This window comes from Myxocyprinus asiaticus, chromosome 19 (genome assembly GCF_019703515.2).
Source record: "Myxocyprinus asiaticus isolate MX2 ecotype Aquarium Trade chromosome 19, UBuf_Myxa_2, whole genome shotgun sequence".
In the NCBI taxonomy this organism is placed as follows: Eukaryota; Metazoa; Chordata; class Actinopteri; order Cypriniformes; family Catostomidae; genus Myxocyprinus; species Myxocyprinus asiaticus.
The window spans coordinates 41,319,804-41,345,280 of NC_059362.1; the positions used below are offsets into that span (position 1 = coordinate 41,319,804).

General features: G+C 38.0%; 1 protein-coding gene across 3 annotated transcripts in view; it reads right to left on the reverse strand.

The window, feature by feature from the left end:
- Positions 1-19,627: 19,627 nt before the first annotated feature.
- runx2b (RUNX family transcription factor 2b) overlaps positions 19,628-25,477 on the reverse strand; it is a 69,686-nt gene continuing 63,836 nt past the window's right edge. For 2 of the 3 annotated variants that reach the window (XM_051644761.1, XM_051644759.1), the window contains one exon: positions 19,628-22,905. In XM_051644761.1, coding sequence (XP_051500721.1) covers positions 22,418-22,905 — 488 coding nt within the window. In that variant the 3' untranslated portion in view covers positions 19,628-22,417. The remainder of the gene's footprint in view (positions 22,906-25,477) is intronic. The other variant, XM_051644762.1, reaches the window with a different exon arrangement.

Here is a 25,477-nt window from a genome sequence, read left to right on the forward strand (position 1 = left end):
ACTGTTAGAGTATGTACTGTAAACACTTCTTGGCCGATAAAACAGTACATTCTTTAGGTATGTATGCAAGCAGTATGAATTGATTTCAGACATACATCGTCTGGGGACGTGGGTATTGATCCGTAACCCGAATATATAACGTAATAACAACAACAGTGATTACTGGTGGGGTTGCCGCGCAACTGCCCATGTCGCCCATGCCTAAATCCGCCACTGCTGCTCACAGTTCACCATGGTTGTTGTAAATCCATTTTGAAGGTGACGTCTCCTCTGCTCCTGAGGGATTATGTAAGGAATAATTGACGACGGATTGTTTAATTATTGAAAAATTATGCAAAAACCAAGGTGGTAATGCGGCCACAACGCGAACTGGGTATGGAACCTGGAACTACTTCATATCCGTGTGTTTACTGAAAAATACCTGCATGCCTTAGAATGTCCATCAGCCAATCAGAATCAAGTATTCAACAGCCCTGTGGTATAAGGGATCGTAAAGTGTCTAGTCGGTCTGCATTTCAGAATGAATACTGACGATTTGGGCATACTACCAGAGACTATTTAGCCCGAGATGGAGCACTTGTATTAAAATGAATAGGAGAGACTGTAACACCCAATATGGTGGATGTACAAATGGAACAGGTAAAAAAGCCAATCACCTTTAAGATACAGACATCGCCTGTCAGTCACACAGGAACGCACATGTGCATTAGCTGGACAGCCGGGGACAATGTGTTTTTAGCATGACCTGAGGTAAAGAAATGCAATTTATGATACCACGGTTGTCAGATTTGACTGCTGATATGAAATATGTTTTTTTTTTATTGTAATCTTGACCAACCATTGAGATTTCGGTCTTTCCCTCAACACTTACAATAAGGTTCCATTCGTTACCTTTAGTTAATGTATTAGGCAACATGAACTAACAATAAACAATATATTCCCAAACAAAATTTGTGAAAGCTGAATTCCCATTGAGATGACTGGTAAAGGTAATTGTGAGTGACCGAGCTTTAATTTGTATATATGATAAATGTGAATTTTGTCAATGTTTAGGATTACACTAGCATATTTTGGAACAATGTAAAGATTTTGCTCTTATGGAAAGAAATTGGTACTTTTATTCACCAAAGTGGCATTCAGCTGATCACAATGTATATTCAGGACATTAATAATGTGAAAATGTACTATTACAATAATAATAAAAATTAAATAAAAACCCACACACCCACTTCAAAGGAGTTCTCATCAAAAAATCCTCCACATGCAGCAATGACAGCTTGTCACGACACACACAGACACGAAAAGACAAAGAATTACAAGAAAGCTGAGTCAAACTGGTGAGGAACAGACAGATGGACAGCCTGGTTTCCATTGCTCATAGCTGTATTGAATTTATTTTAAAATCTCAGGAGACAAAAAGTGGGCAGCCATACTGAATTGAGTGCTTTCTTGTCCTAACAATGGCCGGCAGAAAACATGCAAAGGACCACTCACATAATAACCTGGTGGGAGACAGAATCTATCACAGAGAAGGCTTTCACTCACATGCACACAAATAACACACTTATAACTCAGGGAATGGATAGCCATTCTGTGGCTCACAGGCCATTTAATGATTAAAAAAATATTTGTGAGAGGTTGAAAATTTTATTCTGGTCTAGCTAGTTATGGCTGGACATGTTAGACATGATTTGATTTCATGCATTCAACCATTGTTTATTCCAGAGATGCCATTTTAAAAGTCTGAAGACTGTCAACAGTGATATAGGGATTGGTAACTTAGCTTAGAATGACAGAGTTCGTGTTCCCATCACTGTGATTCTGTGTTTCTTTACCCACTCTAACCTTTTCTTTTTGTTTTTCTGTTTCAAAAGTGGCTTTTTCTTTGCAATTCTTCCCATAAGGCCTACACCCCTGAGTCTTCTCTTTACTGTTGTACATGAAAATGGTGTTGAGCAGTAGAATTCAATGAAGCTGTCAGCTGAGGACATGTGAGGCATCTATTTCTCAAACTAGAGACTCTAGTTTGTACTTACCTAGATGTACTTATCCTCTTGTTTAGTTGTACATCTGGGCCTTCCGCATCTCTTTCTGTCCTTGTTAGAGCCAGTTGTCCTTTGTCTTTGAAAACTGTTGTGTACACCTTTGTATGAAATCTTCCATTTTTTTGGCAGTTTCAAGCATTGTCTAGCCTTCATTCCCCAAAACAATGATTGACTGATGAGTTTCTAGAGAAAGCTGTTTCTTTTTTGCCATTTTTGATCTAATATTGATCTTAAGACGTGCCAGTCTATTGCATACTGTGGCAACTCAAAAACAAAGACAAGGTTAAGCTTCATTTAACGAACCAAATAGCTTTCAGCAGTGTTTGATATAATGGCAAGCGATTTTCTATTACCAAATTAGCAATTTAGCATGATTACTCAAGGATAAGGTGTTGGAGTGATGGCTGCTGGAAATGGGGCCTGCCTAGATTTGATAAAAAATGACATTTTTCAAATAGTGATTTGCTGTTTTTTACATCAGTAATGTCCTGACTATACTTTGTGATCAGCTGAATGCCACTTTGGTGAATTAAAGTACCAATTTCCTTCCGAAACAGCAAAATCTGTACATTATTCCAAACAATTGGCCACCAGTGTAGATGACCTCAAAGCTAACACACATAGACTAAAAGTCATAAAAGTCGATATTTTTTTATTATTTCATGGGTTCCGTAATGCTTAAAATTACACCAGGCACCAGGATGTTTTTGTATAGGAATGTAGTTACAACTGCATTCAAACAAATGTTTGACACTCAACCAGATGAAAGTATTTTATTACCACAGTCAGTGACAGTTGAAAATGAATCAGTGGATGAATGAGTGTCCAATCACTAGTTAGACATGACTGTATAAACACTAGTCTTGCACTAAGCTTGCAGCAGTAAAACAAATAGATTTTTTACATTGGAGTATACAAAACCATTCATAATTGCTGACTGATGCAAAGTCACCCTATTTTGCCTAACTTCAGTTGTATGTTTGAAGTTCCTCTCCGGATTTCAGTATTGTTTAGTTTAGTTTTTAGATCACATGAAAGTTTACTATTGACTTGTGGTCAAACTGGCTGAACTGGTCTCCAGAATTCTGACACAAATGCATTATATCATTTTTATTAGTACAAAGTGGAAGAAACATAAATCCAGGCTTTGCCTGGGGAAACATCAGAATATCAGGTTTTTCCTTAGAAATGGGACTGAAGCAGCCATGTGACTGACATGTGGTGGGATTTGATGGAGATTGTTGATCTGACGGGCACACGCCTGTGGCTTCGGTAGAAAGCTGATGACCTAACCAGAGGGATTTCTTGCACTGCATTGCTCCAGTCTGGCAGATGTTCTGCACATCAAAGCAAAACAGTAGTCCTTAAGGAGGTTTAGTATGCACCCTGTCACACAAAACCACTCCAGATCCACGACGCAGAAATCTGAGACTTTTGTCAAAAATACAACGTCAATAAAGAGAATGCACAGCTTTTTTGTCTTAATTTCTAGATCAGAAATGTATTACTCTGAAATATTTGGGTCATTCCTACAATTCAGTGCCTTTTCTGCTTTCAAACATTTGAAAAATGAAAAATACTTGTATAAGTATCTTTATGTTTCATCATTTAAGGGACATGTTAAATATTTTATACGTCATACAGGTCAAGCTAAATTACTTTCATATTTAAAAATCTAGATGTCCATTCTGGTCAGGGTTAGGGTGCACAGTAACAGGGTGAACATTTAGTGTTTACATTTTGTTATTACATGGTATGGAATTGATATCTACATGCATCTAACATATTTGTAAACCTGCATACTCACAGCAAAGTGCTTCTTCATTTTTCACTCTGAGCCAAAGAAGTTCGAAACAGCTGAGCAAAGGTATACTGTTTGTGAATATTCAGACACTGGCCACGGCGCTGTTGGAGACGTTTAGAGGAGCATTTAAATATGAGGACGAACAATACTACATGTAAAACGTTAACTTATGTGACATTAAAATTTCTTATCAAAGACTTCATGCATCATTCTATGAGTAGAATTCACAGGAGATCTGTTAAAGAAGGTGTTTTAACCACTCGATGATGATTTAAAGTAATATATATGCAGTAAATAATGTGTAATTTGTCATGTTTACATTTTACATTCATGGCACTAATGCGCCTACACTCTATACATGGCTATAATATGTGCTGATTATACTCTGTAATTGTAATTTATGATGATACTGATACTACTGCAAAGACTGGTGTATAAAAGAGTGTTAATGGGCAGAATACAGGCAAAAGAATGATAAGAGGCATACCTGACTATGGGCAGATGTGTGAATGGCTTTTGGCTGCAGACGGCAGATGACTTGAAGCAGCTTATCAAATAACAGAGTGAATAATGGGCCCTTATGAGTATTTGAATACATTCGATTCCTTATGTAGACTAATAAAAAAAAATAAAAAAATTGCATGACATGTCCATTGAAAATATCTCTACGCGAACGATCGTACAGATGCATGTAAGTTTGCACCAGTTCGCTAATAACTCTGCACGCTGTTGCGTATCAGTATCATGACATACTTTAACAGGTTAGGGGCATTTCTTGTAAAAAAAACAGTAGAACAATTGTAACGTATGCTGGAACTGGCAATGATGGCAATGACGAAGATGAGATGAAGAACCCAAGTGCAGTTTATTAAGTAAACGTGAAATCCAAAACCCTAACTACAAAACATGAACATGGACTAGAATTGACTAGACTTTGCACATACCCTTTCACATTCAATACTTGACAACCACACAATGGAAAACATGAGGCTTAAATACATGGACATGGGGGAACATAAACCAATGAACAAACAGAACTCATAACAAGTTAATTAAACAATAAACCAATGAAAACATGACACATGAACATGGAGGGAAAACAGAAATCACATGACAAGGGAAACAGGAACTAAACATTTCAAAATAAAAGACATGAATCAACAAAATACACATGACATATCCCCCCCACTAAGGGGTGGCTCCTGACACCCCAACACATAAACAAAACACGTAAAACATGACATAAATTCAAAGTTCTGTAGGGAGGGGGGTGGGGGGGTGTCCTGAGGCGTGGGGCATGGCGTGGCGAGAAAGGGTGAGGGGCTTGGGACCAGGGCAAAGTCCGTGGGGGGTGAAGTCATGAGAGGCTTGAGGGGCGGAGCCATGGAAAGTGGTGCCCGGAGAGTAGCCGAAGACTCGAAGGGCCAGGGTGGAGCCAATGGCAGGGAGGACCAAGGCGGTGCTGGAGGCTCGGAGGAGCAAGGCGGAGCTGAGGGATCGGAAGAGGTAGAGCCGGTGGGACTGAGGACCAAGGTGGAGCCGTAGGGAAGGAGGTCCCTGGTGAAGCTGACAGATCAGAGGGACGAGGCGCAGCCAGAGGATCGGAGAGCCAAAGTGGAGCCAGGTGACCGACAGACCAAGGAGGAGCCAGAGGGACAAGGGGCCCCGGCACAGCCGACAGGCTGAAGGACCGTAGTGGAGCCGAGGGAACGCCGAGCTGAGGCAATGTCGAGGGACCGACAGGCCAAGGCGAAGTCCAGGGCTCGGAGGGCCGAAAGTTCCCCTTGCCTGCTCAGGAGAACTAAGGGTGGGTATAAGGGTGGGAACCATCTCCAGGTCCCACTGCTCAGGTGTGGCTGTGACATGGCATGGAGCAGGCTGAGGCGTTGCAGTGACATGGCATGGAGCAGGCTGAGGCGTTGCTGTGACGTGGCATGGAGCAGGCTGATCAATACTTCTCATTCAATACTTGACAACCACACAATGGAAAACATGAGGCTTAAATACATGGACATGGGGGAACATAAACCAATGAACAAACAGAACTCATAACAAGCTAATTAAACAATAAACCAATGAAAACATGACACATGAACATGGAGGGAAAACAGAAATCACATGACAAGGGAAACAGGAACTAAACATTTCAAAATAAAAGACATGAATCAACAAAATACACATGACAACAATTAATTTTTAATTAAAGTTGCTTTCAACATATTATACTTACCTAAAACCGGTGGACCACCTGCTGGAAGAACACCTATTTAGTGTCTTTAATGGGGTAGGAATACCTCCTGTAGAGAGAAATAGAAAGTTTAATGAAGCAATGGTTTTGATGTTTAGAGTATAGTTAACTTACCGAAAAGTTGAACACTGTCTGTGGGAGGAATCCATAATGCAAGATCCTGGGGAGAGTCTGGGACCTTAAAATAGTTAGATATAAATCTTGATTTATTTTCACTTGATGGATTATTTATTTATTTATTAATATATTCATTTTTTTAATTATATATTCAATTTTCTTTTGAATACATATTCATTTTGGGAGTGGAATTTTGATGTGGGTTTATATACATGTTTATTGTACTGTGTGTTTCACTTTAATGTGCGTAAATGATTTTGGTGTAGCACTTATTTAAGACTTGCACTTATGACTAACAACAAGTTAGTACACAATATTTTAATGTTAGTATTTCATAGTAGTTAAAGACGCCTAATATAAAGTGAGACCATATAAATGTTTGTTTCACTCCAGAAATGTTTTGTACATCTGATTTGCTGTTGTTAAATTATATTGTGTATAACTGCAATTATATCGGCCGTTTGCCATCATGCTCTCTAGATATTGGTATCAGCCATTGAAAACCCCATATCGGTCGACCACTTGTTTTTTTGTGCGTCCCTTGACTTATTGTCTAACCCATCAAAGGAAACATCAAGTGGGTATTCTTCTAACCCACAGTCCCTGGATCTCAGGTAAGTGCAATATATTCTAAACATGACAATAGTTAATTAATTTATTAAGATTTCATATTTGTTATTTTCGTTTACAGGAAATGTCCCTGGACCACCAATGAAGACACCAAAACATCACACTTCCAGGTTAGAGCAAAAATACTTTATTTTTCATTCAAACCCAATGGATCTATTGTTTTTAGGGAGTTAATCCATTTTCTCTCTGCCCCTATTCTTTAGACTCTAGACCATGTGATATTTGTTTCTAAACCCAACATTTATGTTATCTATAGTATGAGATTTAAAATGATCATACAGAAGTGTATTCTAATTTACCCTCTCTATATGATATATGTGTTGTTTGAGACTTATGCTAAGCAAATTTTTAGTTTCTCCAATATAAAGTTTATGGCAGAGTTTAGATTGAATGGCATATACACAACTGACTGTATCTAAGCTAATGTTCTGTAATAAAAGTTTTCCTGATTTGGAGAAACCATTTGTAATATATTTATTTTTGCTAAAATATTTTTTGCATGTTAATTGTTTCATGGCCTTCCTTAAACTCAAGTGTACTAATATATGTTTTAAATTTTTGTTCCTTCTACAGTATATGCTGAGATAATTCTAAACTGTTTCAAATTATCATTCTCAGTTTGAGCTTGCTGAAAATGGGATTTAATTTTACCGCCAAGTATAACTGACTATTCTGAAAAGGTTGCTAATGGTATAATAATCTCAGCAAAAAAGAAACGTCTCTTTTTCAGGACACTGTATTTTAAAGATAATTTTGTATAAATCCAAATAACTTTACAGATCTTTATAGGTAAAGTGTTTAAACAATGTTTTCCATGCTTGGTCAATGAACCATAAACAATTAATGAACATGTACCTGTGGAATGGTCGTTAAGACACTAACAGCTTACAGACGGTAGGCAATTAAGGTCACAGTTATAAAAACTTAGGACACTAAAGAGACCATTCTACTGACTCTGAAAAACACCAAAAGAAAGATGCCCAGGGTCCCTGCTCATCTGCGTGAACATGTCTTAGGCATGCTGCATGGAGGCATGAGGACTGCAGATGTGGCCAGGGCAATAAATTGCAATGTCCATACTGTGAGATGCCTAAGACAGCACTACAGAGAGACAGGAAGGACAGCTGATCATCCTCGCAGTGGCAGATCACGTGTAACAACACCTGCACAGGATCAGTACATCTGAATATCACACCTGCGGGACAGGTTCAGGATGGCAACAACAACTGCCTGAGTTACACCAGGAACACACAATCCCTCCATTAGTGCTCAGACTGTCTGCAATAGGCTGAGAGAGGCTGGACTGAGGACTTGTAGGCCTGTTGTAAGGCAAGTCCTTATCAGACATCACTGGCAACAACGTCGCCTATGGGCACAAACCCACCTTCACTGGACCAGACAGGACTGGCAAAAAGTGCTCTTCACTGACGAGTCGTGGTTTTGTCTCACCAGGGGTGATGGTCGGACTCGCATTTATCGTCGAAGGAATGAGCGTTACACTGAGGCCTGTGCTCTGGAGCGGGATCGATTTGGAGGTGGAGGGTCTGTCATGATCTGGGGTGGTGTGTCAGCATCATCGGACTGAGCTTGTTGTCAGCAATCTCAATGCTGTGCATTACAGGGAAGACATCCTCCTCCCTCATGTGGTACCCTTCCTGCAGGCTCATCCTGATATGACCCTCCAGCATGACAATGTTAACAGCCATACTGCTTGTTCTGTGCGTGATTTCCTGCAAGACAGGAAAGTCAGTGTTCTGCCATGGCCAGCGAAGAGCCCGGATCTCAATCCCATTGAGCACGTCTGGGACCTGTTGGACCAGAGGGTGAGGGCTCGGGCCATTCCCCCAAGAAATGTCTGGCAACTTGCAAGTGCCTTGGTGGAAGTGTGGGGTAACATCTCACAGCAAGAACTGGCAAATCTGGTGCAGTCCATGAGGAGTACTTAATGCAGCTTGTGGCCTCACAAGATACTGACTGTTACTTTAGATTTTGACCCCCCTTTGTTCCGGGACACATTATTCCATTTCTGTTAGTCTGTATGTCTGTGAAACTTGTTCAGTTTATGTCTTAGTTGTTGAATCTTTTTATGTTCATACAAATATTTACATATGTTAAGTTTGCTGAAAATAAAAGCAGTTGAAAGTGAGAGGACGTTTCTTTTTTTGCTGAGTTTAGTATGGTTATCTCTTTGTGTTTGGATTTGTCCACCGTTCCTGAATATATGTTTCACCTCCGCTTTTATTGATCTAAGAAATAGTTTGGAATAACCCCTAGGAGCTAATACTTGGAAAAGTACATGTGTCACTTTTTCTACATAGTCAGAAAAGGTACATATCCTATGAAATGTAATTAATTGTGATTTTATTAAACCTTTAAACGTATATTTTGGGTGGAAACTTTTCTTATGCAATAACTAAACTTTTGGGCAACAACCCCCCCCTCCCAACAACAACTTTTGGGCCAGTCTAGGGCTGATTTCTCTTCCCTGTCCGCCCCTGGTTGTGTATTATGTGTAATAATGATCGGCGAGTGATGTGTGTTTAAAATTTCTAAAAATGGAAGAAAATCTTTTACCGTATGTGTCCAGATACCAAAAATATCATCCAGATATCTTAAGTACACAAAAGGTAAATAATTACATTTTAAGAAGGCAGTTTCCTCCCAAAGACTCAGAGATTGGCATATGCCGGAGCAAATGTTTTTACCCATCGCCATGCCATAGCTTTGAAGATAATGTTTACCATTAAATTCAAAATAATTTCTATTAAGTTCTATTAGTTGTAAGATAGCTTTGTCTGGGCGGTTAACTTCAGGTAATTTTCTTAAGGCAATAGCGACTGCTTCTATGCCTAACTTTGTATCAGTGTTAGTGTAAAGTGAATTTATATCTATGGGAATAAAAAAAAGAGGCATCCGGTATTGTCAAAGCTTTAAGCTTGTTAATGAAATCATAAGTGTCTTTGACATAACTGTCTGTTGGTTTTATAATAATATCTTGATTTTTACTGAGAGACTTCAAAGCTTGTGATTGTTGATTTGTAAGATTTGATTTAGTAGATTTTTTAATTTTAAGTCATGTTAATAAAGTCTTATCTTTTTAAATCAATGTCTGCACCGTCTCCAATACTGAATGTAAATCCGGTTCCCAAGAGGAAGGGTTAGTAAAAGGTTAGTGAAGGTAATCGGTTTCATATGCAAAAAAATGGAATAATTTGAGTCGTCTTTGTTATGTAGGTCCCTGTGATGTTCCATCCGGTCGTGATAGTGTAGTGTAGGAATAAAAGTGATACTAATCATTCTAATACTTATATTTCCACCTGGTTCAGCCTATATGTAGAGGAAAGCTTGGTTATATTGGACTGTTGGGAGATTGTGTGTAAACCCTTCTTTCCCCTCTCTTGTTTAACTGGTCCAACCAGACTTGTAAGATGTTGGAACCTGTTTCTGCAGTCCAATGGACCGGATCATGAGGTTCAGTGCGAAAGACCAATCTATTCAAGCCACGGAAGTATTGACATCTCTTGTATAGTTTGATTTAGTTTCTTGTACGTTTTTGTCCAATTTATCTGAAAAATGAATCAAAGAAACATGAATTTTGGCATTTGGAAATTGTTTTTCACATGTTCTTAATAATTGTTGAAGTTGTTTCCATGAGGTATTTGGTTCCTGTTTCCCTAAACAATTGTTCAGGTCTACCGATAAAACTACAGTTTGAGTCGCCAATTGAGGTGTTAGTTTATCTAGAATACCTTTGATATGATAAAAAGAAGCCACTGGAAAGCAATCTACTTGTATTTTAGAGTCTATAAAAGGAGGGATATGTGCTAGGTTGGGGTCCCCTATTTTTACTGTGGGTTTATCAATTGTGATATGCCACTCTGCATTCTTTCTATTTGTCCTACTGTGTCTTGTAACTCACAACGAGAGGCAGGGCCCAGCTTGTCACCTGGAGCCACCACAGGGGTGTTAGGAATGGACTCAGATTGGATATCACTCAAATACATTTGTTCTTTTGATGTGTCACCCATAATCATGTTTTTGTCCCCATCCTTCACTCCCACCCCAGAGGAAAGCCCGGGGGACCACTTCACCATCACATCGGAAGCCTGTTGATCAACAGCAAGACAAAAAGATATTGTATTACTACATGGAAGGACAACATTGCTGTAAGTAGAAATACTGTTGTTCAAAACTCTGTCAGTTATATCCTGGTCTACCTTCTCAAAATGTTGTGGACCAATAACAGGCAGTTGAAGACTCAGTGGTTGTACTTGTACTACCCTCACCTTATGAGGCTCAAGTAGATTATGTGGTGTTGTGTTTGGATCTGGAATTTCTCTGGTATTATTTTCCTGTACAAGAACATCAGATTGTTGCACATTACTCTTCTCTACTGGCTGAGACTCTACTGCATTACTGTCTCCACTTTCTGCTAAGCTTATTTGGTCTAGAAGTGGAGAATTCAGTGGGTTGATTAAATCAAACTAATGATGGAAAATCTTGATCTGTCAAAATACCAGGAGTAATTTCATATGTTGATGTATTAAAACTTCTAAGCATAACTTTCAATGTTTCTGCTGAACTAACTGACAGCTTTAATAAAAGCTTGTATATCAAACCTCTGAATCTCCTCTAAACCTTCAGAAATCACTGCATCATAATGCTCTCTCAAAATGGTTAGGTTATTTTTCATCCATTGAGCCGCGTTTGTTTGACTCAATCCAGAATCTCTGGGTTTGGTGAGGAGGGCTTGATAAAGCTGTACGTTTTTTGGTTTGTCTTAGCATGCCAGGGAGGCAAGAATTTTGCAGCATCGAATTTGAAAGAATCTCAGAGTAATGAATAGCCTGTCATAATTTGAAATACTTTTTAATTCAAATCAAATCAGGTGGGTGGGCCTATTGTTGAGAAGGTACTCTGTCCCTTATTTGTCAGTGTGGAGGAAGCCATATCATGCTCACCTGAAAGGGAGTGAGTATCCCATAATGGCTCAAAACGATTGTGAAGCGCAAGAGCCATGTCTAGGGACTACACGTGTCCTAGCTGGGATAAAAAAATCTATAGAAGGTAAGACCAATTCAATTGCACATATACATATACAGAATACAAATGAGACAAACAAAAGAAAATCTCAAAACACAACAATAATGATTATAAAAATGAAATCAGTTAACCTAAACTAAGCTAGGTTAGGTTAGGGGACAGATCAACCCTTATGGGAGTTGATTATGCACAGGCACTTTAAAAAAAGGAATAAATAAATAAATAATCAATTCATCATGTGAAAATAAATCAAGATTTGTATCTAACTATTTTAAGGTCCCAGACTCTCCCCAGGATCTTGCATTGGTTATTTAATGTGTACTAACATGTTGTTATGCAAAATTCTCATAAGATTCTCATTTTCTGCCACTGAGGTTGGGTTAGGGTAAGGGCTGGGTTAGGGTTAGGGTTAGGGTAAGGGTTGGATTGGGATTAGGGGTTAAGGTTAACAGTGTAACTGCATATGTAATTTAATGCAGGTACTTTAAATGTAAGTACAGCGCAACAACATGTATGTACATAATAAGTTCATTGTATCAAATGCATAAGTACATAGTAGTTAAAGACACTAATATAAAGTGGGTCCACTTATTTTATACATTATTTACTCAAATTCACTTAAACTACTAGCCATTCACAAATCTATTGGTAAATTTTGGAACCTCATCAAGGGAAAGTTTAAACTTATGTTAATCGGCCAAGTGAACACTGTTATCGGCCGATGGTGACTATCAAAAATGGCCAAATACGAGCCATTTAATCAGCCTGGCTGATATATTGGTCTATTGTAAAAAAAACAAAAAACAAACAAAAAAAAAACCACACAATTTAGTTTACCACAAATGACTACATGTTAGTGAGAGAATGTAATTCTAAACACTTATTTGCTTGGCAAAAAATTTAGCACTTGTTGTCTGAAATGTTTGACGTGCAACTCTGGAGATATGAGGAAATGACTATAGTGCAAACAATTATTATTATAATTTTTTTTAACAAACCTATTATAATTATAATCACTTGAAATTAAACATTATAAATACCATAACTTGACTTAAAAGGCACCGAATATTAGGAATGACCCATTTCAGTTTGAGTAATGGAGTCTGCTGTATCACCATTATTTCCCGCTAAACGGATTGATCAAAGCCAGAGCTGTAAAAGAGATTTTCTTCATTAGCTTTTAACATGGAATCATCATATGGTGACCAGAAAGCGTGATTATAGCCTCAGTAAAAGCAGATTGTCATTTTAGTTTTTCATTTAGTATGAAAATGTTACGCTTCCTGTATAGTGGCAGGATGTGGCTAGGAGACAGTTGCGCCTGAGAGGATTTTAATTCATTTAAGACATGACTTGGTGCCGGCGTAAGGATCCAGGACAGCTGAGTTTCCTTCTCGGTGCTCCATCATACAATATATCTCTCCACATAAGAGCACAATGTGCTGTTTCAGAGCCCACAGAAGCTCTCGCAAGTCCTCCGCTGTCAAGAAATGTTTTTTATCATTCAGCCATATAAATCATCGCAAGCTCCATAGGAAATTGAGAAAGTTTGACTTTCCAGTCATAAACCATAAAATCTGTCATTAATATAATAACATGCATTGGGATATTTGGAGACAGCACTAAATGAGTACCAGACCTGGGCATCGATATACTGTAAAACGGCTTGGCTTGCAACACTGGGCAAGACTGCTTCGTCGTTTTCCAAAGTAATAGGCATAATTTCACCATGACTGTATGTCACTCATCAATAAAGATCTCTGGAAACATGATTTGACTGTTTTGTATTATCAGTTCATTAGTTCTCAATTAACACTTTATAGGTTTATAGGGCTGTTTCTATGACGAGAAATATGTCTTTGCTCCCACTGGCTCTGACTCAAGATGAAGTTTCTCTTTCTAAATAGTTCACATTTTAGTGTTTGGCTCAATCCTAAGGAAAAAGACTGTTTTGCATAAATATTTGGCATGCTGCAGGACTCTGTCCATCAACTGCAAGTCGATCTGTATTGAGTGGCCTTTGACAGGTTTGATGGAAGATAACTTGAGCCTCCTGGAAGAAACATACAGATTTAACAATGTGATCATTGTTCGCATTGTAGCTGTCCATGGTACTGATATCAATGCTCTTTTGTCCACAACTACCTTGATTATGGACTGGTGGGGTTGAAAGTCAATTTGCTAAAGCTGCTTGGGAATTTGTTACATTTTTACATCTATATTTTAAAACCATACTTTAACTTTTAAAGTGTTTGTGGACAACTTAAAGTTTGCCAAACAATTGCCCAACTACAACGAGGTCGATGCTCAATCAGTAAATACCCCCTGAACCACTTCAGTATCTGCAATAACAATGATTAATGTTATACTGTTTATATGACACTAAATATTTGTAATTGCAGGAACATTGAAGGGTTTATGTTGAGCAACGGGTCAATTTCTCCAAAAGCTGTACTAGAGAAATATAAAATACAGCAGTACAATAAAGCACCAGATGGCGTAGTTGAGCTAATGTGACTATGTCAGCCACTTCCTTAGGATGTTGAATACGATTATTAAAAACAACGCACAGATGCTTCAGCTTGTGTCACTTATGAGACTGTATTGTGGTCATGTGAACTCAGTGAAGAACTACACTTAAAAAAGGAAAAAAACCAAAACATGTGCTTCATGTGGTAACATCTAATTTAATTAGTTTTATTCAAGTCATATTATTTCATATGAGTGTATCAGCCTGACTATTGTATATTGGGTTACCAATGAAAGTAATTTTAAGGTTCACATCAAGTAGAAATATCTTATATTAATAATTAATTTAATGTATAATGTATTTATATTATAATATTTAAATAATAATAATCATAAATTATATGTACAGTACTGTGGAAAAGTCTTAGGCACATAAGATGTTTCACAAAAGCATTTGTCTTAAGATGGTTATTTATATCTTCAGCTTAAGTGTGTCAATAGGAAATATAAACGTTTGACTCACAAACATTACTTTTGCAAATACAAATGATTAGAATAGAAGAAAAGGAAGCCCTGCAACAGATGTCATAGCCCCCACAAAGCCCCCCCAATCTCAGTCTGAGATTACATAAAGAGACAGAAGCAATTGAGACAACCTAAACAGATAGAAGAACTGTGGCAAATTCTCCAAGAAGCCTGGAACATCCTATCTGCCAACAACCAAAATAAAATGTATCCAGGTGTACCTAGGAGAATTGGTGCTGTTTTAAATGCAAAGGTGGTCACACCAAATATTGATTTAGCTTTTTTATGTTTACTGGACTTTGTATGACATTAAGTGATAAAAGAAAACTATTTATGGCATTATTTTTGAAGACATCCTCACTACGCAACATTTTTGACAAGTGCCTAATACTTTTGCACAGTACTGTATATATATATATATATATATGTATATAAATATATATTAGTTGAAGTCAGAAGTTTACATACACTTAGGCTGAAGTCATTAAAACAAATTTTTTAACCACTCCACAGATTTTATATTAGCAAACTATAGTTTTGGCAAGTCGTTTAGAACATCTACTTTGTGCATGACACGAGTAATTTTTTCAACAATTGTTTACAGACAGATTGTTTCACTTTTAATTGACTATATCACAATTCCAGTGGGTCAGAAGTTTACATACACTAAGTTAACTGTGCCTTTAAACAGCTTGGAAAATTCCAGAACATGATGTCAACCCTTTAGGCAATAAGCCTACTAGCTTCTGATAGGCTAATTGGAGTCAATTGGAGGTGTACCTGTGGATGTATTTTAAGGCCTACCTTCAAACTCAGTGATCTTTGCTTGACATCAAGGGAAAAATCAAAAGAATTGGTTCAACCTTGGGAGCAATTTCCAAAAGCCTGAAGGTACCACATTCATCTGTACAAACAATAGTATGCAATTATAAACACCATGGGACCACGCAGCCATCATACCGCTCAGGAAAGAGACTTATTCTGTCTCCTAGAGATGAACGTAGTTTGGTGTGAAAAGTGCAAATCAATCCCAGAACAACAGCAAAGGACCTTGTGAAGATGCTGGAGGAAACAGGTAGACAAGTATCTATATACACAGTAAAACAATTCCTATATCGACAGAACCTGAAAGGCTGCTCAGCAAGGAAGGAGCCACTGCTCTAAAACTGCCATAAAAAAGCCAGATTACAGTTTGCAAGTGCACATAGGGACAAAGATCTTACTCTTTGGAGAAATGTCCTTTGGTCTGATGAAACAAAAATTGAACTGTTTGGCCATAATGACCATCGTTATGATTGGAGGAAAAAGGGTGAGGCTTGCAAGCGGAAGAACACCATCCCAACCGTGAAGCATGAGGGTGGCAGCATCATGTTTTGGGGGTGCTTTGCTGCAGGAGGGACTGGTGCACTTCCCAAAATAGATGGCAGCATGAAGCAACATCTCAAAACATCAGCCAGGAAGTGAAAGCTCGGTCGCAAATGGGTCTTCCAAATGGACAATTGCCCCAAACATACCTCCAAAGTTCTGGTAAAATGGCTTAAGGACAACAAAGTCAATCTAAAAACGGAAAAATTGTGTGTGAGCAAGGAGGACTAAAAACCTGACTCAGTTACACCAGTTCTATCTGGAGGAATGGGCCAAAATTCCAGCAACTTACTATGAGAAGCTTGTGGAAGGCTATCCAAAAAGTTTGACCCAAATTAAACATTTTAAAGGCAATATTACCAAATACTAACAAAGTGTATGTAAACTTCTGACCCACTGGGAATGTGATGAAAGAAATAAAAGCTGAAATAAATCATTCTCTCTACTATTATTCTGACATTTCACATTCTTAAAATAATGATCCTAACTGACCTAAGACAGGGAATGTTTTTTAAGATTAAATGTCAGGAATTGTGAAAAACTGAGTTTAAATGTATTTGGCGAAGGTGTATGTGAACTTCTGACTTCAACTGTATATACACTGGTGGCCAAAAGTTTGGAATAATGTACAGATTTTGCTCTTATGGAAAGAAATTGGTAATTTTATTAACCAAATTGGCATTCAACTGATCACAATGTATAGTCAGGACATTAATAACGTGAAAAATTACTATTACAATTAAAAAATAAAATAAAATAAAAAATGTTCAGAACTTCTTAAACTACTTCAAAGAGTTCTCATCAAAAAATCCTCCACATGCAGCAATGACAGCTTTGCAGATCCTTGGCATTCTAGCTGTCAGTTTGTCCAGATACTCAGGTGACATTTCACCCCAAACTTCCTGTAGCACTCACCATAGATGTGGCTGTCTTTTTGGGCACTTCTCATGCACCTTACAGTCTAGCTGATCCCACAAAAGCTCAACGGGGTTAAGATCCATAACACACTTTTCCAATTACCTGTTTTACAATGTCTGTGTTTCTTTGCCCACTCTAAATTTTTCTTTTTGTTTTCTGTTTCAAAAGTGGCTTTTTCTTTGCAATTCTTCCCATAAGTCCTGCACTCCTGAGTATTATCTTTACTGTTGTACATGAAACTGGTGTTAAGTCGGGTAGAATTCAATGAAGCTGTCAGCTGAGGACATGTGAGGCATCTATTTCTCAAACTAGAGACTCTGATGTAATTATCCTCTTGTTTAGTTGTACATCTGGGCCTTCCACATCCCTTTCTGTCCTTGTTAGAGCCAGCTGTCCTTTGTCTTTGAAGACTGTATTGTACACCTTTGTATGAAATCTTATGTTTGTTTGTTTTGGCAGTTTCAAGCATTGTATAGCCTTCATTTCTCTAAACAATGATTGACTGATGAGTTTCTAGAGAAAGCTGTTCCTTTTTTGCCATTTTTGATCAAATATTGATCTTAAGACATGCCAGTTTATTGCATACTGTGGCAACTCAAAAACAAAGACAATGTTAAGCTTCATTTAACGAACCAAATAGCTTTCAGCTGTGTTTGATATAATGGCAAATGATTTTCTAGTACCAAATTAGCAATTTAGCATGATTACTCAAGGATAAGGTGTTGGAGTGATGGCTGCTGGAAGTGGGGACTGTCTAGATTTGATCAAAAATGACATTTTTCAAATAGTGATGGTACTGTTTTTTACATCAGTAATGTCCTGACTATACTTTGTGATCAGTTGAATACCACTTTGGTGAATTAAAGTACCAATTTCCTTCCGAAACAGCAAAATCTGTCCATTATTCCAAACTTTTGGCTGCCAGTGTAGTATATTGTATATATGCTTTGCTTTCAGTGGATTGTAGGTAAATTTTCTACTTCATCCAGTTCTCTGTGTTCTCGAAAGTACGTTATCCATTCACGTTTCACATTAGCAGAGAAACTGCTCCAAATGATTCAGAGCATGGTGTGAACTATCCGAATGATTCATAATGAACTGATTCAGAGCATTTTGCTGAGCCATTTGACTGATTCATTCAAAAGAACTGACTCAAAAGATTGATTTGTTCACAAATCAGACATCACTAGTTTGATTCTAAACAGTCGATGGAAAATACCGGACACACGACTTGATTGTTGAAAGACGGTCAGGGAAAATGTGACGTTGTAGTGTGACAGAATAACCTGCCAAGATTAAATTTCACCTGCATTTGGCGGGAGATCATTTCCAACATGGCCACCCTGCACCGCCTCTACATATTCTTTTCTTCTCCTCTTTATTTCATTTTTCAAATTCATATTCATTCAAGAGGGAAAATTATGCAACTACAGTATGTCTCAAAGCCAATTGGTAGAATGCAGTGCATTTAGTGAGTTCACTTTCAAACTAAAACAGACCGTCTGCAGCCAGAGTCAAGTTTGTCTTGGGCTGTGTGACACAGAGGTGCCGACTGGTTTGTGGGTGGACTGTCTCTCTCTCCCTCTCTTTCTGCCCATATTTCTCTCTCTCTGTGTTTCTCACTTGGTAATACAGTAATTGAGAGATTGATGTCAAAGGGAAAATCTTGTGGAGCTTTTTCTCGACCAAGAACAATATGCTATCAGGTATAGCACCTTCTCAAATACTCAGCACACCCAATATTACTTTAGAATTCTCTCCACTGTATATAATAATATATCTTTGGAGATGTTTTTTCTTTGTTAGCCACACAGATTAAAGAATATCACATCCCTCGTTCCTTGTAGTCTCTGGCTCATTATTCTAATTGCTAACTACAGATCAGAACTAAATTGTGAACTCGAAACCCGCCCTGCTTTTCCCGCTCAGTTCATATTCAGGGAAGTCCCAAAAAGGTTCCAAGTTTAATTGGAGATGAAGGACTCGCTGATTATGCCTGTTATGTCTTGAAATAATGTGTAACAGCCCTTGATTTCCATAGTCCTGATTTAACAGAGATCCATAAGAAAGAGACAAACACGAGACCAAAGACAGCCGCGCACACCCAGAACTATCCAAATCAAATGTTGATCCAGTATTTGATCCAAGTAGTGCGTTCTACAGTAGTGCACAAGCCCTGAGCAGCTTTCCAGCTTTAATCTCTGGCCAGGTATCTTCAAGGTTCATTGATAAGGCAATGAAACTGCATGTAAATGGAACAACCCGATGCATGGACTTTAAGCCATTAGTCTTTCCTAAAGCCCCACTGTGACTTTAAATCAATGTCAAAGAAAGAGAAAGAGAGAGAGGACAAAGTTTAATGACGGAGATGATATATTTAAAGAGGAATATTGTAATGCCAGGAAACTATGATGGAATACTATAAAACCACAAATTTCTGAGACAGACATGATCATTGCAAAATCTTTTTTTATTTCCCTTACAAAGAAAACTATTAACAATATAGAACAATTAAAAAAGCCAATTTCTTTCACTGTTGTCATGATAATTTCCCCTTAAACCCTCAATTTATCCACAATTAAAGACCCCATGAAATCAAATTTGGACTTTTGTGGCTTTTATTGCATGTCTATTGGTGTTGAGGTGATCTATACACTATTGTAGTCTTAAAAGTTGACAAAATAATGTTTTTGTATTTAAAATGTACAGTTTTTCAGGGAAAGGGAAATGAATGAAAGATTTTTATGACTTATCTTGCACTCAGGAGTGTATCCAAATATTTTCCCAATAAAATGTTCTCTAGGGTGTTAAATTGACCCCTCCACCTACAACACCAAACTTTGACAAGCACAGCCCCAATTTTCTGTTTCAATAGGAAATGCGTCAATGCCAGTCTGAACTTACTGTGTATTCGGCAACAGTAGGTTGAGAGTTTTGCTGCTGAAATTTGTCAGTGCTTACCGACATTCAAATCACTGCCCCCAGTGGCCGAAGCTGGAAGTGCTGTTAAACCTTTAGGCATGAGTGAGCTTTAGTTTCAGGGTGAAATGTCCACAGGGTGTCGCCAAAAGCAAGTTGTATTTTAGCTGTAAATAATGTAATACAGTAAACAGAAATGCCTCTAACCCTCTAACTCAAACCCCAACCCTAAATCTAACCGAAAAAAACATAGTTTTAGAGTGAAAATGCAACCTCCGAATCGTGCTGACCATTGTTTTATGTGAATGCGATTACTTGCTGATTTCCATGAAACCAGAACCCATGTCTCTGAGGTTGCTCGCGCAACATGCTATCAGTATCGCTATAGGGAAATGTGTTCACGATAAAATCAATGCAAATATGTCTGATAGGGAATGCCAATTATCAGTAATTCAGCTAAATGGGGTTGATTTCAGTGTACATGAACTTTCAGAAGCAACATGTCGATTTCCAGTGTGATCGTGTTGTCAACACAGGAAAAAAACTTGTCAAGCAAGTTCATGGGGTCTTTAAAGATAAAAAGGACTCGGGGAAGAAAAACAAGATAATTAAAACAAGTTGTGCAAAGGAAAGCATGCAAGAACCAGAGACAAATTTGCTACAAATTGCTCTTAGTTTACCTGTCCGTTTCATCAGATGAGATAAATACTAATTTACAAAGGAAAAAAATAGATAATAATTCAACAAAACAGGGGTGGTGTATTTGATTCCTATATACAACACACACTCAGAATGTTGTAAACATTTCGTACACACTCACAGCTATTCAAATTTGTAGGTAAACGCCCTGATCATATGAAGCAGTCAAAACAAACCTTGACTAGCTCTACCAGAAATGCAATACTGGACCAATGTTCAGGTAAATAAGGCTGTAGAGAATCAATATTCAACATAAAAACACTTAAGAGCTTTGGTTTTCTCATTTGATTGCGTAAATATAGGGTTATTAAGCAGTATTTTGTTCAAAGCAGACTAAACCTTTCCATAGTTCCGTGAGGTTTTGATAGTTCCAACTGTAAGGCACTAAAGAAATTTAACCCAAGTTACACAATTCCAGATTCAATTTGTTGAAAACTGTTTAAAATCCAGACAATTATTTTCAACATGATGTTCATAAGCAAAATTGACAATGCACCACTATATCCTAGATTTACAGTGGAATAAAATTGAGCTAAATGTTTGAAACATATCAAACAACATAAGTTACATCCCAAATAAACTATTATAGGAACATACTCTATTTTCATTGTTACAATAGGAAATGTAGTGCCTTAATTTAGTGTACCACACTGTGTAGTGTCTTTTTGGTCCGATAAATAGCTCCAGTTCTCAGGTGAGAAAATCTGTGTACAGTAAATGCTGTGTACAGTATATTTTCCCAGCCATTTCTAATAATTAAACAATGTAATTGCTAAATAAATTATCCCAGCACATGCATGCTACTCAAAGAAAGCTTGATCTAACACATTGGCAAACACTTTAGAGCATCCGTGTCCATTTCTTTGGTTTAAAGCTTTAAACAGTGAAAAAGCATTTGGTACCAAGCAATGTTGACATTTGTGAAATGTATTGTACTCCAAAAAAAAAAAAAAAAAAAAAAGCTTATTACTCGTCATTTTGAATGTGCTAAACCGACTAAAAAATACAACTGTGTGTGATCAGTATGCTAAAATTTAAGGCACAGAAATTTTAATTACCCTAAATTACTTGCATTAAACATAGATGACATACAAAAAATATTCCATCTATGACTCAAGATCCAAATACATTAATTAATCTATGGCTTTATAAGTTACTTTAAATCCTTTTTTTATTATATAAAATATGTATATCTTAAATGCTTAAGTAAAAAAAAAAAAGCAAAAAACTGTCTTCTTACACTAAATTGTCTTGGACAGATGTTCAGTGCTTTAAACGATATATTAAAGACATGCCAAGTAAATAAAAACATGATGCTAATGAAATACTCAAACCATCTCTGCTCCTTCAATTCCCAATATTCCCACCTAGGACAATGTTTCCTAGAGGTCAAAAGGTCCAGAATAATTTATTACAGCCATAGATTCAACATTCGCAAAGATTTCAATGTAAAAAAAATACTTCCCTTTCAATTAGTTCATAAATACTAAAAATGAAATGAAAACATAGCGAAGGAAAGTAGTCCAGCAAAATAGGATGAAAATCCCAAGGTTTGTGCTTTAAAACCATGCCGTTTGTTTGGAGTTTCCATCAGACCGGGACAGATCTGTGTTGTTTACGTGCATCATTGTTCAATCAATATGGCCGCCATACACCTTCATCCATTCTACCAGCAGGATTAAGCAGAGTGGGGGAGTTACTATGACTACCGTCCCCCTCAACCCCTCCACTTCCATCAGCCTGGACAGGGAGATTTGGGTTGACCAAGCTGGTCCCCGTGGAGGCGCTGGTACAAGGTGGCATCATCCGTGTGGGTGTGTGATCCCCCCCTGGAACCATAGAGAATTGGTACGAGCCAGAGGAGGGGCCATAGTAGAGATAGGGCGTGCTGCTGCTCTGGAAGGGTCCACTTTGGTTCTGGGTGGAGCCAGGGTAAGGCGGGGGTAGGTAGGTGTGGTAGTGGGCACTGCCGAGAGACATTCCTGTGGTGACAGGGGTTGGCGTGTACGTGAAGGTAGCTGGGTAGTGCATTCTGGGACTGGAAAATCGGCTCTCGGTGATTGAGGAAAACCCGGCGAATTGACGCTCAAACTGGCCAGGGAAAGGACTCAAATCTGTTGAACCTGTAGGAACATACACAGGAACGAGTTTTTAGCAATACTGAATGATTCAGAGTCTATTGTAGAATATCCACGATTTTCACGGGCGGCAAAATTAACCATTATGATTAGTGCGTACTCCCAACGCGGATGCTAAGGATTGAAATAATCACTAACGACAGTCAAAAACGATGGAACGCTCCCTGTTTACTTAATGTAAATCCTTTTCTCACTAAAATCTGTGTATGGACACTTTCGACGGCAATCGCTGAATAAATAAGTACACAATCACACACATTTACGTGGTAAAGTTACTACACTGGGATCTCACTCTTTCTGCACACGCCCTGTGTGTGTGTGTGTAAAAGAGAGAGAGACACAGACATTCAGCGCACAGAGAGAGAATTCACATTTATGATGCGCTAGATTTCACTGGGTTTCTTGTTGCACACACACAATGTATGATGATGATGATAGAAAGCACTTCAGTATAAAAATGGACAAAACTGGGAATCTGAATGGACGCCTTTTAAGGTCCAACACATGTACGTTAAAAGAGGAAGTATGGTCTCCCTAGGTTTCATTTAAAATCAGCAGATTTGAGGGACGTGTTTAGAATTATCCATCAGTGTTTTAAAAAAATAGGCAAATGACGGAGAATTATGTTAATGCAACCTCTGATTATTGCATCTGGTGCGACTCAAAATTTCAGGCATTGACAGCTTTTGGGTGGGTTTATTGTGGTAACATTCATTTTCCAGTAATTTTTTAAGCCACCTGTAGTTGTTATAACATCCTCTAACAGCGCATATTCCTCAAGAGCCTCCGATGATCAGCATCACCAGTAACTTTTGTCTAGCTCTAGCGTACAATAACAACAACTAAGCGGAAGTGCGGAGCATCCGAGAGGATGAAGCTCGCCGTAATGGCGCCGCCCATGGAGAAGTCAGGAAAATGTGGGTACTGTAAATTGTCAGGAATGTGTTCTTTCAAGTTAATTAAATTTCAAGATATTAAAACAGCATAGCTTAGTTAAACTTATTTTAATTTGATAAAGCTTGGTATATGAATGATTAATGAAATTCTTGACATGAAGTTGTCAAGTCCTGTGGTGTGATATGTTATACTACATAAAAGTGCTTTTATAAAAGTATAAGCTTCATATTTCTGTCTTTAAACCCTCCAAATATTGGCCCCATTCACTTTCATTTTAAGTGCTTCACTGTAATCTCGATTTTTGCTTCTTTTTAAAGAGTAGGGACAAGTCGAAATAGGTTTTTGTAGTAATCAACATTATGCGACAACTGCTGTCAATTGAGCTTAACTTATATTGAACCCAGAATATTAATTTAAATATTCATGCACATTTTATCCTAAAATATTAATGCTGATAAAAACAAATCACATGGACATGTTATGCATCAACTAACCCAGCTATTATAAACATTATACATTAACTTTAAATCATACAGAGGAGCATAATTTATCGATTAGTTGGCTTTATTGTGGTTTTTCATATTTGTCAGAGACAAGTTCATGTGCATGTGTATTCATGTGTGCGGTTATATGTCTTAGTTCATTTAGGTCTGTAGGGTTATTTGTATGCCTCTGTAAGCTTGTCTGCATTTTTAAATTGTTTCTGCATACAAAACTTTGTGCGTATGTGTGTATGTGTGTATCTGCATTCACTTGGGTGCAGCACATAAAACAGTTCGGATGCATAATCGGTCACACATTTGGAAGCATTTTGAGGGGTGCAAAGCAGCACTGATGTGGGCTCCTGGTATCTCCAGGACTATAAACCCAAGCAAAACTATCCATCTGCCCTTCTGTCCTTCTTAATTCGGCTCCAAAAATCAGAAACCACTAATGGTCTGTAGCTAACACTAGTGCCAAGGGTTAAAGGAACAAAACGAAACGGCCTCCCCTCCCTGGGGCAGAGCTGTTTACATAAATCACACGGCGTCTTTCTTGTCACCATGTCTGCGTTTGTGGGCCGTGTGGGTGGCATGGTTAAATGTGGGCGATTTGCAGAGGCACGGGTTGTCGCTTGCGCCCCCGTGGCCATCTCTCCTTTCCCTCTATGCCTAACTCTGTTGCTTTTATATTCAAAATCTTTGGTTTGAGCAGCTGACGATAATTGTTTTCTAACCTCGGGCTACAGAGAGTCTGTGCTCTGAATAAAAGGCTGAATGATAAAAGCGAAAGTTACTCACTGCACAAGTTAAGGTTATGCAAAGCTATTTAAACATTCACTGGTGCTAAACACCATAAATCCAGAGACGAGACGGTAATAGTCTTGAAAACAGATGCTGTGTTTATGTAAAACTAATGATTTAAGAAACAGAATGATTCATTTCAGGTGAACCAAACAATTATGGGTTATTTACAAGTTTAAGTCAAGTCTACATTAGGTATGATGACATCATGCAACACAGTGCAGAACTTTTACTGTCTTAAGCCACATCCACACTAATCTGTTTTTGTTTGGAAAGTCCATTTTCAGTTTCCTATGCGGTAATGGAGAGCGTTTTCGAAACACTCCATTTTCAGTGGCGGAAGATATCTTTCTAGTGTGGACGAGAGGCGAAAATGT